The sequence below is a fragment of the Heterodontus francisci genome, chromosome 31 (genome assembly GCF_036365525.1).
Source record: "Heterodontus francisci isolate sHetFra1 chromosome 31, sHetFra1.hap1, whole genome shotgun sequence".
NCBI classification, from domain to species: domain Eukaryota; kingdom Metazoa; phylum Chordata; class Chondrichthyes; order Heterodontiformes; family Heterodontidae; genus Heterodontus; species Heterodontus francisci.
In genome coordinates this window covers 37608312-37629430 of record NC_090401.1, presented here as the reverse complement: position 1 = coordinate 37629430, position 21119 = coordinate 37608312, and the positions used below count along the sequence as shown (strand labels likewise).

The 21119-nt window shown below is 41.3% G+C and overlaps 1 protein-coding gene across 2 annotated transcripts in view; it reads right to left on the bottom strand.

Moving 5' to 3' along the window:
- Window positions 1–21119, bottom strand: part of adprs (ADP-ribosylserine hydrolase) — a 28212-nt gene that overhangs the window by 5678 nt on the left and 1415 nt on the right. The window contains exons 2-4 of one of the 2 annotated variants that reach the window (XM_068011318.1): window positions 18265–18361; window positions 8868–9075; window positions 4984–5168 (exon numbers count right to left, since the gene is read on the bottom strand). In XM_068011318.1, the coding sequence (XP_067867419.1) occupies window positions 4984–5168; window positions 8868–9075; window positions 18265–18361 (490 nt within the window). Of the gene's footprint in view, window positions 1–4983; window positions 5169–8387; window positions 8429–8867; window positions 9076–18264; window positions 18362–21119 lie in introns of both variants that reach the window. The other variant, XM_068011319.1, reaches the window with a different exon arrangement.

Below are 21119 nucleotides of genomic sequence, written 5' to 3'. Positions count from 1 at the left end.
GTACTGCCTAAAACTGCAGAATTGCTCACACCCAATCACAACTGGATCAATAACTGTTCACTTATTTTATTTATGACATAATATCAACCAATTAATTTAAGAAAACACAGCCCCAACATAAATAGTAAACTCCACTTTCAGGAGAGAACGCTCATCAATTCAATTAGTTGGATGCAGTACATTTAGGCTAAAATAATCTGATATTAACAAAGGCCATTTGAACCAATGCTTGCACCCCAGCAAGAGCTATTGTCTTCAGGAGGAGGGAAGTAATGGAATAACAATCTTAATAGTACAAGAAATATGAGACAGTTCAACTGCTTTGTAATACAACCCAAGCTCAAGCTTTTCAGTAATATATTTTAAACACAAAATATTTTTTCCACTGTACAGGTTCTTAGAAACATAGAAGGGATTAGGATACAAAGCAAGTTGATCATGTTGTGATCAATTTTTGGGATCATGCTCTGTAAACTGTTCAGACCTCCCCTCACACGCCATCCCCAAATACAACCCATTTACATCTTCAACAATGGAAACAAAGTTAAGCAAAAAAAAAGCATTTTTAGAAGGACATCATGGAAAATTAAACAAAAAGGATTTTTTAGCAAACCATTTCAAGGTTCTTTCAGAACCTCAACCTCGGAATCTTTGAAAACAGTACATCCTATTCCGAAGATTGCTTGGTTTTTTCAAGGCTGACTCCTCACAATTCGTAGGTTTAACAATTTTGTTTTTATTTCAAGTTCTTTAAAAGTCTTATCATGCTTAAGAATTTCTGAAGACCTTTAACTGTTCAAAATAAATCTCAACAGATCAAGATTCAAAATGAACATAAATTCTGCATTGAGATAAATCTTTTTCTCTCCCATGCCATAAACCATCCCTACTTAAGAAGGAGGGTTGGAGACTGTTGCTAATGCCACCTCGGTATTCTGTCAGTGAGAGTGCCCCTCTTCAGCAGATGTAACTCGCATTATGGTGCATTCAGGAACAGCTCACCATTTAACTAATTAGAGGTATGAATTCATGTTGTACCCAAGACATGCCAGTTTTTTCCAAAAAACCTAAGGTATGCTCACCACAGTGCGTACAAACTGAACTTCTCACTGCAAGATAAACATTTGTGCACAAAAATCATCAATAGATGCTGTAATTTTCTTTTGAGCTGATGGTGTGGATGATCCAGAGTAATGACTGAAACTAAAAATGTTTCATCCATTGCCCACGAACTACATGAAAAACCCAGAATTGGATAATCTCACAAAGGCTATTTGCGACTTTTTGGCTTAATTTTGTACAAAAAAATCATGTAGCAGAGGTCATTACAATGATGCTTAGAGTAGAAGCAAAATGAGCTTATTCCATTTTCCAGCAAGTCAGACTAGGATTTTTTTTTAAATCAGACACTCAGCTTATATAATGGCAGAAATAAAAACAAGTTCATTACAAATTGTGGCTTTTTTGAAAATTTTCAGGACAGGAGGGTGGAGGAGTGGGGAAGTCAATTTTTATTGGATGTGGGAATGGTGGGAAGGGGTTGAAGGGCAAAAGTTAGAAGGTTAGGGGGTAAAGTCTAGGTAGGGAAAAAGGCATGTTTTGGTGACTTGAAATGTACATTGGGGGTGGTTGGGGAAGGGACTCCATATCTTTAGTATCTGTTTAATAAAAATACCAATTACTTTGCCTTTAAAAATTAAAACTTCATCGAAGGGCTTAAAGCCCTTCAAACATGGCGCCAGACGCCATGGCCGGGGACACAGCGGCCACCCCCTCTACATCATCGGGGACGGCCGCTCTGCCCCTCTATTTAAATGAGTCCCCACGCGTAATATCGCAGGGGCTCCTCAGCGGCACTTCTGTGTCGGAAGGCTGCCGAGTTGAAAGCGCACCGCTGCGGAGTGCGATTAAAATTCAGCCCATTAACTGTTTTTCTCTCCACAGATGCTGCCTGACCTGCTGAGTATGTCCTGCGTTTCCTGTTTTTACTTCTCTTCCCTTGCTGTCTCTTTGCCACCCCTATCATGCCATCAATAGCAAGTTAAGTATATTGGAAATGTTTACACCCAATCTCAGTTTGCTTGGGCAACATCCCAAAGGAAAAAGCTAAAAGGAAAAACAAATACTCTTGTCACTCAGTTCTTAGCAGATGGTCTTAATAGAAATTGCCACACAATTGTAAGAATTCTTCAAATTTTGCAGCCAAGTTCACAATCCTACAGATAGATAACAATAATCCCTAGGTTATACATTTAATGCTAAATCAGCAAAATTAATAGTGGCCGAATCTGCTATGAGAGCAAGAAAGTTGAGCAGTCAGATGCAGATAACTTTTAATCCAGCAGACTCAGCAAAATCAAGCACCCCATTCTGCAGCAGACAAGACTTAAAGAAGCAACCTGAAAGCATACATTCAGTAAAAAATCTGCATTTCTTTTCAGCGTAACTCAGCCACACAATCTTCTTAGCACAGAAGGAGCAGCAACTCATTTGGTTCCAAGCAGTAAAGTGGGAAAATAAATTAAGAGACATGAAAAACATTAAATTAGGGAACACAGTGGCTTACCAAAATGATCAGAACCCTTTCCTTAGAATTGCCCGACCACACCCCCCCAATCGTCTAGAGAATCAGTAATACTGTATAACCTTTTCAAACTGAGCATAGCACCACTGAGAGGAGGAAGTTTAACAGTTTAACTTGAATTTGCTGCATCAACAGCAATTCAAAACGGTCTGAAGACCAGCCTGTTTAGCTATGTCAGAGCTATAACTAACTACCCACTTTGGAAAATAAGCCATTTCTTACAGATTACAAACTGAAATTGGAAACACTTAACAATTAAACAGTCAAAAACAGGTTTAAACTAATTTTAAAAAAATGTGTGTGTGGGTATATATATATATATATATATATATATATATATGTTTTCACATTGATGTAATAGTTGCATATATTCGGAATTCAGCATTTACAAGGTGGTACGCAAACAGCTAATTGCGTCTTCTGTACTGTAGTTTAACACATTTCTGAACCAAGGTAGGGCACCATAGCTAAGGTACAGAGGGCAATCCAAAATTTTCTATGGATATTTACGGTTGGTCACTTCTATACAACTGGGGATGAACAGTGGTGCACTCTCAGTTGCGTCATAGAGTTATACAGCACAGAAACAAGCCCTTCGGTCCACCATGTTAACAACAAATCCTTCTCTCAGCAGGAACATGTCATGATGTTTGTGAGGGAATTTTCACAGGTCTCCAAGAAAGGGATCGAGTGCTCTATAATTTCCCAGTCTTACGTATGTTACATGGCTTGACTGGCATATATCCCACAGGTGCTTAATCCACCTGTGTGGTGGAAAGGGCAAGGTTTTGGAAAATTGGAGATGTTGCTTCTTGCCACTTGCTGTTAAGTGTTCGGTTCATCTGTGCTACTCATATCTTGCACGCCCAGATTTCAGCATAAAGTCACAAGAACGGAGTGCTGAATGTGAGGTTATATTTTCTTCCAATTATTTGGTGACCTAAATCTCACTCTCATGCTCTCGAGAGACTATAATTAACAGTCACCATGCTGACATTAAGCACTCCTAGTGGAATCTGCTCCTGAATTAGAGGAAACAAGCTATTATATTTGCTCAATTTTTTTTAAAGCACAAATTAGTCTGAAGAATGCACAAATTGCATCTGGGACATCAGCATACACATTGCCTGCTAGATGTGCCATGCTGAGATCACTGATACGATACACATGCATTGCAGGACCCGAATTTTGGATAGAAAACGATTTTTTTTTTAAATGCTACCTGAACCAGCTAGGTACTACTGTGAGAACTGTGCTCTTTATCCTACAGCAAATGTCAGTCTTTCGCCCAGTTAGGAATGGACCAAGGACAGCAATGCTCTGAATGATAATCTCCAGAAAACTGAGGTCATCAAAACTAACTCAGATCACATACCAAGCAAGATTGCCACACTTCCCCTGTGCATGATCTCCAACAATTCTTAATATCACACTACAGTGGCAGATAACTGGCTGCAGCAACAATAAACACAAGTTCCTCAAATTAACTTTTAAGCTAAAAAAATCTATGCATCAAGTGAGGCTGATAAGACCCATAAAAAGCAGTGCCTGTGAACTGTCTGAATAATTGAAGACTGTCATTTAGTTTTTTTAAATCTAAGTTTTAGCGATTTTTATTACATTCTCTGAATTTACCTACATTTTTTGATGACCAAATTTTCCACCTTTTGATCAAAACAAAAATGATTTTTAAACTAATTTTAAGAAGCACTTAACATACAGCTGAATACACACGAGAAGTTTGAAGTTTGATTTCCAGTCTGTGCAGTTCAGTGAACTCAGGTTTCATAGAATGGTACAGCTCAGAAAGGAGGCCATTCGGCCCAGCATCTGCACCTGCAGAATGGCAAAATGGGCTGCTACAATTGGCTTCAAGATCTTCTGGGATAAAGGGGAAAAATCGTTAAGGTCTCCTGAACACTGCACAGGAAATTGGGACACACGCATACATGAATTCCAATAAGCTTGTCAACATTCACTGTCTGGGCTTACACATGGAAGAATTCACCTCTTGAATGAGGCACAGGAAGATGGGCAGGGTGGGGTGAGGGGGAGACAAACAGAGAAAAAGCTTACCAAAAAATAACGGCAATTAGATGCCAGATCTGCAAGTATTTCTTTCTGAAGAGCTAAATCTGTCAGTTGACAGAAAACTTAAAATTAACTATAGATTATATCATATTACCCAATTTCTGCCACTTGATCTTATACCCTTTAGTGGCAGAAAACAACAGATCTGTATTTTATCTCAGATCCTAAATATTCAACTCTATTCAGTTAGGATCTATTTAGTAGGTTAACCCTTGTGTATGTTGACAAGACTGCAAGAATTTCATGTCAAGTTATCCAAAGAAAATGAAGGCATTAGCCACAAGAGGCCACCCTAGACCTGCACTTACTCTTTTGCATCTGACAGAGATTTTTCATCATTCTCGATCAACTGCATTTCTCCAATGAGATTATCCAAGTACTTGTCCTTCTTCAACTCCCCCTGCAAAGCATGATGAACAGCGAGGGCTTGCAGGATCGCACCGTTGTAACCCAGTGAGGAAGCATGTGTCACTTCAGCATTTTTCTTTGCAAACTGTCCCATAACAAAACAATCAAATCAAAGTCAGAGGGAAATTATTAGAAATTATTTAACTAATGAAGGATTGTATCTTCAGAATTTTATTTTTAATGGAAAGATTGAGCTGATCTTGTGCTAATTTGCCACTGATTTAAAAAAAAAAGTTGCATATTTCCATTTGCATAGCTAAAAGTTGAAAGTTATTTGCTCCCAGCATTTTAACTTTCAACACCTCTTCAAATGAGTAATGAAAGGATGAGAAAGTAATCTTCCATAACCCTTGGAACACTAGAGAGGTGTCTTTGCAGAGTGCAATCTCACTGTTGGGGGTGCCATAAAAAAGACATTTTGTAGCACGTTAAGTTTGGGGCTTGAAAAATATTTCACAAGCTGACTTAGCTGAATTTATGACACAAATTAAGTCAGTCTTTCACCAACATTGAGAAATTGTTATGAGTTAGGTTATATTATTCAAAAGTAAACCTCAAATAATTAAATGAACGGGCTTAAAAAAGGAAGACTGTGATTAGATTTATTTTTTAAAAAGTGTTAATTTTAATAATATAGGAATATTAGTGTAATAAAATTACTTCTGATATCTGAACAACATTCTAGGTACTGTTTCAGTGCCATTGCCCATGAGCTGAAAGGATGAAATTAAAGAAAGCTTTAAACTCCTTGGAGCTGCACCCAAACTGAGAGTGAGAGAGTGAGAGTGAGAGAGTGAGAGAGTGAGAGAGTGAGAGAGTGAGAGAGTGAGAGAGTGAGAGAGTGAGAGAGTGAGAGAGTGAGAGAGTGAGAGAGAGAGAGAGAGAGAGAGAGAGAGTGAGAGAGTGAGAGAGTGAGAGAGTGAGAGTGAGAGTGTGAGAGTGAGAGTGAGAGAGTGAGAGTGAGAGAGTGAGAGTGAGAGAGTGAGAGAGTGAGAGAGTGAGATAACATTCTGGAAAGGGACTCATGCTTTCTAACTTTAGCATGCTTTGCATTATTCATCAGCCACTTTCACATTACTGCACACCCAAAATTGCCAAGAAAAGGTAGCAGCAGAACAATACCCCAAGGGTTAATTACAAGATTGATATTTCTATCTAAGCTATATGTTGCAACATCACCAGACTTATACTCTTATTTTTAAATCTTTTTCTAGGGTTATTTCACTGGAACCACTGTAATGGTATAGATAAGCCAGCAAAATGTTAATGTAACAAACAAGTGGATCTCACAGGGAGTTGTTTATGGCATGTCAGAGGACAAGAGTATTATACCGAGTAATACACATTATTCAGCTGCTAAGAGATCTTTTGCCTTTAAGCAATAGAACAAATTCCTATAGCATCCTAAAGTCAATTAATGATTAATTGTTCAAAGGATTAGGTGGTCAATTAGATACTTAATCTTGCAAAGGACGTTTCTCTGCAGTTTGGAAGCGATTAGCTTTCTCTTTCTAATTTTTTTTTAAAAAGATTTTGCATGCAAGACAAAGTAGAACAACTGGTTGTAGCACATGTACCTCAGTACTTGTATATCTGATAGCATTAGGGATGTCCAAGACACTGCCTGCAGGCCACATGTGGCCAATGAGCTTGCATTATCCAGTCCTTGCAATTCTGATTTACACGTTTTTTTCTATTTTAAGGTTTTTTTTTAGCTATTAATGTTGGGGAGCTTGGTAATAGTTGCAAAGAGTTATGACCATTCTCACATCTTTTTTAGATTGGATATATTAGAATTTGTGCGTTCAATGCTGTCCAGTTGATGAATTTCAATCCTTTTCAGTTGGCTCCTATGCTATAATCCTCTGACTGAATGTTGTGAATTTCTGCCACCTACTGCAGGCCCAGGGACAAGACAGTGCTGCCAATGAACCAGGGCAGGTTCTGTCCTTTTTCATTAATCATCTATGACAAGACAGGTTGATCCTCAATATGTTCCTACAACAGTGACTGCACTTTTAAAAAAAAGAAAAGTGCATGAATGACTTCAGATCATCCTGAGGTTGTGAAAGATGCTACCGTGATTATATCCAAATTGGCCAATTAGTGGCCAGAGGGTGGGCTTGCCGTCCTTAAAGTTGGAGGGCCAATAGGAGGCCCTCCAGCTCAGAAGGAGCACCAGCCTGCAGTTCAAGAAAGTGAGAATGCGCCTACATCTTGATAGGCCCACAGCCGACTGGAAAATTCTGGTCAGCCTCTGACAATAGTCTTAATAGGCCATTAAACCGCCCCCCCCCCCCCACCCCCCTTTAATTGGCCAACCGCCACTTGCGAGTGGGTAGCCTTTCCGCCACCATTCCTGCCTCTGGGGAAATAGCCCGGGGGCTGGATGGTGCCAGTCAACCAGCACGCTAGCCAACAGCGCAAACTTTTGTGCCCAACCACCTCCATTTCTTGCCCCAATATAGGGGTGAACATTCTGCCTCATACCTTTTCCAGAGAACTCCCAATTGTCCCAGCCTGATTGATGCCCTGGCAGAGGTGTTGAAGTTTTTAAGCCATGTTGCTGTGGAAACTCCCATTTAAATATAGTAACTGATTTTTTTTTTATATATGGAAAAAAGATGGGTAAAGCATCAATGCCAACTTATTGGAGTTAATTGTCTTGGAAAATTAAACAGGGTTATTATATACAAGAACTTCTTGCAACATGTTGGGCATGACAATTTCAAAGTAGAAAGATTACATTTATGAAGATTTCTATTTCTTTTTAGTAGTTCCCAGTTATCCATTTACCTTGGTCAAAAAACAATGATTGATTGAAAAAATAAAACATTTTTTATTCAGTTTTCTAGGAAGCAATCAAAAATACTCTGTCAGTGCAGAGATCTCCTAAAAGCTTTCCAAACTCAAACTGGAGACGTGCTCCCCTCCCCACATCCTCTGCCCACTGCAACTGCACAACCTCTAACCCAGTATTAGCAATGACAGAGGAAATCCACTCACATATAAATTAAAAGTATAGTTTGGCTCACATCTGTCACATACCAGAGGTCACAATTTATTACAGATGCAAACTAGCTTTCAATTTAAAGAGAGCCACTGATCTGGAACATGAAAGCTCAATGTACCTTCCAATCTGCAAATAGAAGATCTGAAGGTATTTCTCATTTTCAAATTCTAGGGTAGTGTTTATTTAACAGCCATTAGATTAATGACCTGAAAATTCAATCTTAAATTAGTACTTTGTGCATTACATGAAATAATACTCCTGGTACGCAAAACAGACCACCATTTAACTTACCATAAGCAATGCCCCAGGAGATCCACTAGTATAGATAAACTCTGGCAAGTGAACAAAAACATAAATGTACAATTAGCACAAAATTAATTATAAAGGCTAGCCAAAAGGAGCTTCATTCCTTTCCTGTAGCTGCCACCCCATCATACATGACTTCCATAATTTTCTCAATCCCATTATATACTCTAGGTTGATTGGTAAACTTCTGATTTAGTCAATGATAAGCTAACACAAATGCAGTAAAGTGAACACACAGGATTTCTTTTTCTGAGAGTTTGGGGAAGAGTGTCCAGTGGCGATAGAGGAATAATGATCATAAAAATGTTTATACAATGAATTATTCTGCCCAAGGAGGGTGGACCATTGATGCTAAAGGGGTGGAGGGCAGAAGCAACAGAAGAGAAGAGGAGAAAGAGAGAAAATCAACAGAAAAAACTCTTACTTGATCAAAAAAGTAAATTACGCATGTTCCATCAATCTGACCTTTTTAACATCTTGAACATCTGGATATGCGAGTGCAATAGGGGCGATCCTCATGGCACCTCCATTTCCGTAGGAACCCTTCCCCTTAAACTGTTCCCTTGCTGGTTTAAACACATCATTACAGTTTGGGCTTAAAAGTTTCTTAAATACACGAATGACACCACTTCCATACCCACGGTTTGGGTGTTCTTTGTATTCTTCAGCAAACCTAAGTTAAAGAAAATATAATTTTTGTTGGTTCCAAAACTTTAAACAGCATCACACACATTATTAAAATCAAACAGCTGTGCAGTGGAAAACTATTACACTCTGCAGAAACAAACATTTTTTTCATCTCATCTAGAAGAGGGATATCAGCACTGGGAATGGTACACTTTTCTCAGTTAAGTCAACAGATCATCTTACACTACAGTCAAACAGCAACAGTCCCCCTAAATGTTGTACTCCAAAAATGTTATTTATGTTGTAGGGTTACCCAAGACAGTAGAAATACCAAAGGCAAATCTGTAACTAATCTGTCAATAGAAACCAAACTTTTATGACTAATTTGCTCTAGGTGCAATGGATTGAAAATGTAAATAAATTCCACCTTTTGTCAGCTCCATCTTTCACCTAGCCACAAATCAACTGAATAGTTAATCCATTCACACAGGCCAGAAATCCACTTTTGTTATTGCGGACGTATTTGAACATGCCCCACCACTAGGGAGATTTGTAGCCATAATGACAAATCAATATTTGATCTTCATACTAACTGTACATGTGCGAGTTACACATATACAGCTGCTCTAAAGTCACATTCTTGCCTTCTAAGCAACTGTCAGAACACAGAACTAGGCCATTCAGTCCAAGTCTGTATCTACTCCACATGAACAAATAGTTCTAATCAGATTTACTGCCCGGTTCCCAAATGTCTCATCCATTTCCCTCATCCACCTGCCTAATCCAAAATAGTTTCTGCCACAACCACCAACTTTGAAAGTGATTTCTACAGCCTCACAACTGTGTAAAGAAATTTCCCTTGCTCTATCTTCCAAATCTTACATTTGATCTTTCATCTGTGACTCTTTGCTCTAGATTCCTCAAGAACTTGAAAGAGTCCATTTACCCTGTCCTAGCCTTTCATAACTTCGAACACTTTCAACATGTCACCCTGTAATCTGCACTATTCTGAACAAAAAGGCCCCAATTTTTCAAGTCTATCCTCATATTTTTATTTCCTAATACCAGGCAGCCACCTACTGAATCTGCACAAAACTATCTAAAGTCTTGACATCCTTCCTATAGCGCGGAGTCCAATATTGCACACTGTACTCCGAGATCTTAAGGATTTTAAAAAATAAGTTCACTATTCGCTGCCTCTTGGCGTTTATGTTCTATCCCTAGTGATAAAATCTAGAATTCTACTTGTATATACTTTTTATTTTACAGCCTTATCAAAGATACTACCTTTAATATCCTGTAAACATGACTCTCCAAATTCCCCTGCTCTTCCAAAACATCAAACCTACTTCAATACAGAGTATAATTACTGCTGTTATTTTTCTTAACCAAAATGTTGATAATTATATTTAATAACACCGAATTCTATTTTTGCCTTTTTTTTGGCTTATTCCCCTAACAATCCTCTGCAGCTTCCTTTAATATTCTGAAAAATTAGCTATACCTCCTATGTTGGTACCATCTGCAAATTTTGACATTACTCACTCTTGTGTCCAAATCATTGATATGCATACAGAAGTGGCCACAGAACTAACCCTGAGAGACACCACCACCTATTTCCAACTATTCTGGAAAAAATGATCTTACCTTTTAACTGTTTTCTCCTTTCTAAGGACTTGTTAATCCAGTATACTATCCCACCCAATTAAACACCCTTCTGTTGTAATCTCCTGAATCATACCTTGTTATGTACAATACGGTGACACAGTGATGATGTCACTGAACAAGTAATCCAGAGGCCCAGGCTAATGCCCTGGAGACAAGTTCAAATCCCACCACAGCAGCTGGTGGAATTTAAATAAAATTAATTCAATTAATTAATAAAAATCTGGAATTGAAAGCTAGTCTCAGTACCATGAAACTTTCATTGATTTTCGTAAAAATTCATCTGGTTCACTAATGTCCTTCAGGGAAGGAAATCTGCTGTCCTTACCTGATCTGACCTACACACGACTCCAGACCCACAGCGATGTGGTTGACTCTGAACTGCCCTCTAAAATTGGCCTAGCAAACCAATCAGTTGTCAAGGGCAATTAGGGATGGATGGACAACAAATGCTGGCCTTGCCAGCAATGCTCACATCCCACAAAAGAAAAAAAAATTCCCCTGTATACGATGTCGATAGCTTCTTCAAAGATTCTGCTGAAGTTTTTCCAAGCACGATTGTCTCTTTTGAAATCCATGCTGACTGCTATTTTTTTCTTGATCTAGATGCATGGCAATTTCATCCTTAAATAGACTTGAAAATGTACCCCCATTGCTGATGTTAAAAACTAACTCTACCCACATTAACTCCATCTCTTAAAAATATGTACCATGTTGGACTGTGTTAGACTGTACACGATAATCCGCAGTATCACTCAGTCCCATATACATATTAATGCTAAATGATTAACTCTTTCAGGATCATGTCACTACAATGCTTTATCCATCAGCTTTCTCCTTTTGTCTAGGTTATTCACACAAATGTGGTGACAATGCAAGATATCTTCCTGTAATCAAACCTTGCAGTTAGCTACTCATGTCAAAGCATGTTGTCCTTCTTTGCTGACCCCACTAACATGATCTGGTAGACACAAGGCAATGCGAACCAACTTTAATGAAAGCCACACAAACTGCTTAAGAGAGCAACTGATGTCACTGAGTCCAAGAGGATAACTAAGGCAGACCTGAATCAGAAACAACAAACAAAGAAATGAGTGGTAGTTGGAAAAGACAGATGGATCAAGGATGAATTCTTTTGAGGAGTGAAGACAGTTTCAAAGGGGCGACAGCCAGTGCCTATCGAAAGGCAACAATTGCAGATGTCAGCCAGCATTGGGGCCAGGAATATGTATCAAGTGGAGTGGGAATTGAGGGAGCAAGAGTTGGGCAAGAGCCTGGGATTGTCTCTGCCTTCCAAGATGATCCTGGAATAATAGGTAATTTTGGCCGAGAACAGCAAACACAGTAATGCTAAATCTAATGACTCTTGAATAAGCCACAAGCTCTGACTTGAAAGATCGAAGATTGGAACTTTGCCAGGGGAAATGACGAGAAGGGAGAGGGCAGTGATTGACTAGCTGGACACAAAGGTCTTGAAGACAGAGACAAGGGATCAGTTACAACAGAGGTGGTTTGATGCATAGCAGGCCAAAAAGGTGCAGGAGTTAGGAATTTGTGAGTGTGTTTTTAGAAAGAAATTCAGACAGTTATTTAGCGCCTTTCATGATCTCATGACATCCCAAAACACTTTACAGCCAAGTGCTGTGACTGTTGCAATGTAGGAAAGTTAATCAAACAACTGACAGGAAGAGGCTCCACAAAAATACCCATCCTCAACAATGCGGAAGCCCAGCACATCAGTGCAAAAGACAAGGCTAAAGCATTTGCATCCATCTTCAGTCAGAAGTGCCGAACGGATGATCCAGTTCAAGCTCCTCCTGAGATTCCCAGCATCACAGTTGCCAGTCTACAGCCACAATTTACTCCACGTGATATCAAGAAATGGCTGAAGGCATTGGATACTGCAAAGGCAATGGACCCTGACAACATTCCGGCAATAATACTGAAGACCTGTGCTCCAGAACTAGCCATGCCCCTAACCAAGCCGTTCCAGTACAACTACAACACTGTCATCTACCCAGCAATGGGAAAATTGCGCAGTTATGTCCTCTGCATAAAAAGTAGGACATCCGACCAAGCCAATTATCACCCTATTAGTCTTCTCCTGATGATCAGCAAAGTGATGGAAGGGGTCGTCGACAGTGCTACCAAGCAGCACTTGCTCAGCAATAACCTGCTCACTAATGCTAAGTTTGGATTTCGCTAGGGCTACTCAGCTCCTGACCTCATTACAGCCTTGGTTCAAACCTGGCCAGAAGAGCGGAACTCAAGAGGTGAGGTGAGAGTGACGGCCCTTGCCATCAAGGCAGCATTTGACCGAGCATAGCATCAAGGAGCCCGAGCAAAACTGGAGTCAATGGGAATAGGGGTGGGGGGGAAACTCTCCACTGGTTGGAGTCAACCTAGCACAAAGGAAGATGGCTGTGGTTGTTGGAGGTCAATCATCTCAGTCCCAGAACATTACTGCAAGAGTTCCTCAGGGTAGTGTCCTAGGCCCAACCATCTTCAGCTGCTTCATCAATAACCTTCCCTCCATCCTAAGGGCAAAAGTGGGGATGTTTGCTGATGATTGCAATGTTCAGTACCATTCGCAACCCCTCAGATGCTGAAGCAGCCCGTATCCATATGCAGCAAGACATGGACAACATCCAGGCTTGGGTTGATAAGTGGCAAGTAATATTTGTGCCACACAAGTACCGGGCACTGACCACCTTAAACAAGAGAGAATCTAGCCATCGTCCCTTGATGTTCAATGGCATTACCGTCGCTGAACACCCACTATCAACGTCCTGGGGGTCACCATTGACCAGAAACTGAACTGGAGTAGCCACATAAATGCTGCAGCTACAAGAGCAGGTCAAAGGCTGGGAATTCTGCAGCAAGTAACTCACCTCCTGACTCCTCAATGCCTGTCCACCATGTACCAGGCACAAGTCAGGAGTGTGATGGAATACTCCACTTGATTGGATGGATGCAGTTCCAACACTCAAGAAGCTCGACACCATCCAGGACAAAGCAGCCTGCTTGATTGGCACCCCATCCACCACCTTCAATATTCACTCCCTCCACCACCAACGCACGATGGTAGCAGTGTGTACCATCTATGAGATGCACTACAGCAACTCACCAATGCTCCTTCGACAGCACCTTCCAAACCTGTGACCTCTACCACCTAGAAGGACAAGGGCAGCAGATGCATGGGAACACCACCACCTGCAAGTTCTCCTCCAAGCCACACACCATCCTGACTTGGAACTATATCGCTTATCCTTCACTGTTGCTAGATCCTGGAACTCCCTTCCTAACAGCACTGTGCATGTACCTACACCCCAAGGACTACAGCAGTTCAAGGCGGCAGCTCACCACCACCTGCTCAAGGGCAATCAGGGATGGACAATAAATGCTGGCATAGCCAGCAAAGCCCACATCCCCCGAACAAATAAAAAAAAAGTTGAGGAAGGCTATTTCCACAGACGCATGATGAGGAAAATGGGACTGAAGGAGGGCTGGATGATGTATGGCAAAGGAGACGAAGAAGTGAGCTGTAGTTACCTGTCAGCACTCAGACCTTGGGTGAAGTACATTCATGAAGGGTAGGGGACTTTATGTGCAGAAGGAGTTTAATTGAAGACAGGAGAGCAGTAAGGTCAGAGAGAAGGCTAGGAGAATTCAGGTGAATATTGAAATCACAGAATGAGAAATCACTCAACACAGACTGAGAGAAGAGAGAAAGGATAGCATTTCAGTAAGGAAGTCAGCTTAGATCTTGGGCAGAAGACAAGAAACCATGAGTATTTCAACACAACTATGAGGGGAACAGAATACATTAATCATTTTGGGGTGTTATCTCACCTAGTTAAAAACAAAAATCAATTTTTTTTTTAATGGTTATATAACTCAGTGAAACTCAACAATCTTTCAAAAAGATTTTAACAAATGCATCAGAAACAGAACTGTACAAGAGATACAGTTGATGGTTTTGTCTTATCCTCCTCAGAATGGCCTGTATATGCCAGTTATTACATTACCCTTGTGCGATATAAATCAAAAACTGTCTCCTGTGCTACATGCTCAAGGTACAGTACTTAATCATTCCCTAAATAACTCTAGAACCTGGTTTTAAGCCACGCTAAAAGTAGGCTATAGTTAGGGGTCTTTTACAGAATGAGTATTTAACATGGCTTCTCAATGAGGGAGCCAAAAGCAATGCATATATGCAGATTCAACATCCAGGTTTGTTTTCGTATCCTGATGGATTTTTATTCCAAACATAAAATCAAGTAAAGGGGAAAATTATTGAACCCACCAATACATCTTCCAAGAGAAAAATGAAGTATTTAAAACTTCATTTATTGGCTAAATCCTTTACTGGTCAACACTGTTAATGCTTGTTTTGCATTATTTTAAAATCTAAAATTTGAGGGAAGGGTTAGAAGAGAGAATACGCAGGATACAGCCATGGGTCAGTTGGCAGCACTGTCTCTGGAGTCAGAAAGTCATGGGTTCCAAGTTCCACTCCAGAGACTGGAGCATAAAAATTTACACCACAGTGGCGCAGTGGTTAGCACTGCAGCCTCACAGCTCCAGCGACCCGGGTTCAATTCTGGGTACTGCCTGTGTGGAGTTTGCAAGTTCTCCCTGTGTCTGCGTGGGTTTCCTCCGGGTGCTCCGGTTTCCTCCCACAGCCAAAAGACTTGCAGGTTGATAGGTAAATTGGCCATTATAAATTGCCACTAGTATAGGTAGGTGGTAGGGGAATATAGGGACAGGTGAGGATGTGGTAGGAATATGGGATTAGTGTAGGATTAGTATAAAAGGGTGTTTAATGGTCGGCACAGACTCGGTGGGCCGAAAGGCCTGTTTCAGTGCTCTATCTCTAAATCTAAATCCAGTGCAGTACTGAGGGAGTGCTGCACTGTCAGAGGTGCCATCTTTCAAGTTGACATTAAACCAAAGCCTCGTCTGCATTCTCAGGTGAACGTAAAAGATCCCACGGCACTGTTTTGAACAGCAGCAGGGGGAGTTATCCCTGATCTCATCACTGAATCAACGTAAATCTGATCATTTACTTCATTGCTGTTTGTGGGAACGTGCTATGCATAAACTGGCAACTGAATTTCCTACATTGCAACAGCGATTATACTTCAAAAGTATTTAGTTGGCTGTAAAGTACTTTGGGACATCCCGAGGTTGCAAAAGGTGCTATATAAATGCAAGTCTTTCCTTTTTTTTTCAATATTACTAAGAAGTACAGTGCTTGCTATCACACCTCTAGTCTGTTGTTACCTAAAATGGCAATTTTCAATCAACACTCGCAAATACTGAAGTACTGCTCTGTAAATGCAGATTTACATTTACAATTCTCCAACTACCCATCCATGCAAAATCCTTCACCAACTCTTATTATGCTGCTCATTGTCCTTTTCTGTTTCTTCCCTCCCCCACCCCTCTCTCACTCTAAAATGCAAGTTATTGGGCTGTCATAGCATGCTTTAGGAAGAGAAAATTGACTGAAGGAGACAGTCCAGAACCTTCCTGCACAGTTTGTGAGTACTTTCAAAGCAACTTCCAGGATCTTGATGTCAGTTGCCCTTTCTTATCCAACAACACAGGAAATCCAAGAATGGATAAGACTAGAAAAATACCTTTAAGACTCTTCCCCTCCATTAAGTGCAACATAGTAGCTTCAGTAACAAATGCTGCCTTTGACTGGAATAAAAGAGGAAAGAATCTGATCACAATACTAACTTTGCAAAGTCACCAAAATAGAGAATTGTACTTGGCTGTATGACATAGACGCACACTTACTACAAACAGATACGATAAGAAAAGACAAAAACTACTTTCCTCCAAGACAAAATGTCTTTCCCTCGAGATGTTTTCAGCTTCATTCCAGATAAAATATAAACTTCAAAACATCATAATGTCACAGCAACTGTAACAGGCAATATATCCTACAAAACATTTTCTAGTCCTCAATGGATACAGATGTGGTGCTGGAGGATTGGAGGACTGCTAACGTTGTACCTCGGTTTAAAAAAGGAGCAAGGGATAGACCGAATAATTACAGGCCAGTCAGTCGAACCTCAGTAGTGGGCAAATTATTGGAATCTATTCTGAGAGACAGGATAAACTGTCACTTAGAAAGGCACAGGTTAATCAAGGATAGTCAGCATGGATTTGTTAAGGGAAGATCTTGTTTGACCAACTTGACTGAATTTTTTGAAGTAGTAACAAGGTAGATGAGGATAGTGCAGTTGATATGGTCTACATGGATTTTAGCAAGGCATTTGACAAGGTCCCACATGGCAGACTGGTTAAAAAAAATCCCATGGGATCCAGGGAAATGCAGCAAGGTGGATACAAAATTGGCTCAGTGGCAGGAAACAAAGGGTTATTGTTGATGGGTGTTTTTGCAACTGAAAGGCTGTTTCTAGTGGCTCAGTACTGGGTCCCCTGCTGTTTCTGGTCTATGTTAATGATTTGGACCTAAACATAGGGGGCATGATCAAGAAGTTTACAGACCACACAAAGATTGGCCGAAAGCAAGGAGGACAGCTGTAGGCTCCAGGAAGATATTGATGATCTGGTCAGATGGGCAGAAAAGTGGCAATTGGAATTCAACCTTGAGAAGTGTGAGGTGAAGCATTTGGGGAGGTCAAACAAGGCAAAGGAATACACAAATAATGGGAAAATACTGAGCGGTGTAGAGGAAGTGAGGGACCTTGGAGTAAATGTCCACAGATCCCTGAAGGTAGCAGGACCGGTCGATAAGGTGTTAAGAAGGCATATGGAATCCTTTCCTTTATTAGCCGAGGTATAGAATATAAGAGCAGGGAGGTTATGCTGGAACTGTATAAATCATTGGTTAGGCCACAACTTGAGTACTGTGTGCCGTTCTGGTCATCTCATTACAGAAAGGATGCAATTCCACGAGAGAGGGTACAGAGGAGAATTACGAGGATGTTGCCGGGACTAGAAAAATGCAACTATGAGGAAAGATTAGATAGGCTAGGGCTGTTCTCCTTGGAACAGAGAAATTTGAGGGGCGATCTGATTGAAATGTACCAAATTTTGAGGGGCCTGGATAGAGTGTAAGTGAAGGGCCTATTTATCTTAACAGAGAGGTCAGAGGACTGGGGCATAGTTTTAAAGCGATTGGTAGAAAGATTAGAGGGGATATGAGGAAAAAGTTTTTCACCCAGAGGGTGGTGGGGGTCTGGAACTCATTGCCTGAAAGGGTAGTTGAGGCAGAAACCCTCAACTCATTCAAAAGGAGTCTGGATATGCACCTCAAGTGCCGCAATATGCAGGGCTACGGACCAAATGTTGGAAGATGGGATTAGAATGGGTAGATCGTTTTTCGGCTGGCACAGACACGACAGGCCAAGTGGCCTCTTTCTGTGCTGTAAACTTTCTATGATAAGTTGGCTAAGAGTTTAGCATATTTACAATGACATTTGAGCTTTAAGACAGAACACCATGCCACAGTACAACTTAACAGGACCTCCGCAGTGCAGCAGCAGTGCAGTTAGATGCAGCAGTGCAGTTAGATGTAGCAATGCGTTACCTTTTAGCCATATCCACTTCGTCAAAGTCTTGCTTGGTTATCAATGACTGTGCCACACATCTGGTCATTGCTGTATCATCCGAATATGCTAATGAACCTGAAAAATAAATTCAATGTCTAAAGGAACCAGCTGTGAGAAACCAAATGTCACAGAAAATAAACAAATATAACACTAGCCTCAGAGTACGGTAGCAGTTAGTACATGGCCACAAGCCAAAAAATCCACTACATCCATACGAATAGCAACGAGGACCTGAAGCATCCATGCAAGCTTAAAACGTAATTTGTCTGTTGGTTAACATGGCTACTATGGTTACAAGTCCAGTAGCAACAGACCATCCCATTACTTGGTATATTATATTGGTATGGAAGCAGAATGGTCAACCACCCGAAATGATAACTGCTTCTCTCTCTAAAGATGTTGCCTGACCTGAGTGTTTCCAGCATTTTGTGTTTCTATTTTAGAGCTTTACAACTCACCTGCTCTGTATCGTTAGCAGAGATACATAATGGTTGCACTCCACATAGTGGAAAAAACAGCAAAGCTTCTTGGGGTCAACAACAGAAAGGAGCTAAGCAGCTGAGGCCAGTTTCTGACCTGTTCTTGTAGCCACAGAATTCATGTGGTTTTTGGTCAATGGTGAACCCCAGGATGTTGATGGTAGGTGATTCGATGATGGCTATGCCACTGAATGTCAAAGAGAGGCAGTTAGACTTTGTTGTCGGAGACGATTATTGCCTGGCACTTAAGTGGCAAGTAACATTTGTGCAACGTATCAGTCCAATCCTAAATGTTATCCAGGTCTTGGTGCATGTGGGAATGGACTGCTTCACTGAGGAAAATCCAAATGGAATAGAACACTGTGCAATCAGCAAACACCCCCACTTCAGACCTTATAAGGAGGGTAGGTTGTTAATGAAGCAGCTGAAGATGGTTGGGCCTATAACTGCCCTAAGGAACTCCTGCAACCATGTCCTAGAGTGGAGATGACTAGCCACCAACAACCATAACTCTCTGCCTTTATGATTGGTATGACTGGAGCCAGTGGAAAGTTTGCCACTTGATTCCCACTGATTTCAATTTTACTTAATGCCTCACTTGGTGAAATGCTGCACTGATGTCAAGGGCAGTCACTTCTGCAATTCAGCTCTTTTGTCCATATTTGGACCAAGGCTGCAATAAAGTGTGGCGCCAAGTGGTCCTGACATATCCCAAACCGAGGTGGTGATTGGTGAGTGCTGCTTGGCAGCACTGTCGACAACTATCACTTTGCTACGATTGAGTATAAGTCAATGGGACAGTAATTGACTCAACTGGATTTGTCCTGTTTTTTGTGGATAGGACAGACCTCGGCAATTTCCTACCATCAGGTCTTGTAGCTGCACTAAAATTGCTTGGCTGGAGGCAGAGTTAGCTCTGGAGCATAGCTCTTCAGCACTACAGCCAATATGGTAACAGGGCCCATAGCCTTTGCTGCATTCAGTGTGCTCAGCCATTTCTTGATATCAGGTGGGGTTAATCGAATTGGCTGATGACTGGTACCTGTGATCGCGGGAACCACAGGAAGAGGCTGAGATGAAGCATCCACTTGACATTTCTGGCTGAAAATGGTTAATTTTCACTCATGTACTGGGTTCCTCTATTGTCACGAATGAGGATGTTGATGGAGCCTCCTCCTTCCATTAGTTCATTAATTGTCTATGACTACTCATGACAAACGTTCTAAGCTGCATGGCTGCGCAGCAACCCAAAGGTTTCCACACAGGCCATGCACAAGTCAGTCCCTTTATGTTACCGTGCGTGCGTGGCTGCACACTTAAATGAATCTATTGCATATTGCCAAAAAAGAGTGTACGTTGCTCACAACTGGATGTGGCAGGATTGCAGAGCTTTGATCTGATCTATTGGTTGTGGAATTGCTTACTTCTTTACATAGCATGCTGCTTCTGTGGGTGTCGCTGGCTAAACCAGCATTTATCGCCCATCACGAATTGCCCTTGAGAAGGTGGCGATGAACGGCTGCCTTGAACCGCTGCAGTCTATGTGGTGTAGATGCACTCACAGTGCTATTAGGAAGGGAGTTTCAGGATTTTGACCCAGTGACAGTGAAGGAACGGCAATATAGTTCCAAGTCAGGATGATGTGGATTGGAGAACTTGCAGGTGGTGGTGCTCCCATTCATCTGCTGCCCTTGTCCTTCTAGGTGGCAGAGGTCGCAAGTTTGGACGGTGCTGTCGAAGGAGCCTTGGTGAGTTGCTGCAGTGCATCTTGTAGATGGTACACACTGCTGCCGCTGTTCGTCAGTGGTGGAGGGAGTGAATGCTGAAGGTGGTGGATGGGGTACCAATCAAGCGGGCTGCTTTGTCCTGGATGGTGTTGAGCTTCTTGAGCGTTATTGGAGCTGCACCCATCCAGGCAAGTGGACAGTACTCCAACACACTTCTGACTTGTGCCTTGCAGATGGAGGAGAGGCTTTGGGGAGTCAGGAGGCGAGTTACTCGTCACAGTATTCCCAACCTCTGACCTGCTCTTGTAGCCACAGTACTTATATAGCTGGTCCAGTTTAGTTTCCAGTCAATGGTAATCCCCCAGGGTGTTGATAGTTGGGGTATTCAGTGATGGTAATGTCATTGAATGTCAAGGGGAGATAGTTAGATTCTCTCATTTAAGATGGTCATTGCCTGGCACTTGTGTGGTGCGAATGTAACTTGCCACTCATCAGCCCAAGCCCTGTTTGCCATACATAAGTCCTGTGTCAGCACTTCACTTTTAATTACACCTTGCGATACTCCTGGTATGCTCTTCTACAATCCTCATTAAACCAGGATTGATCACCTGATTTGATGGTAATGAG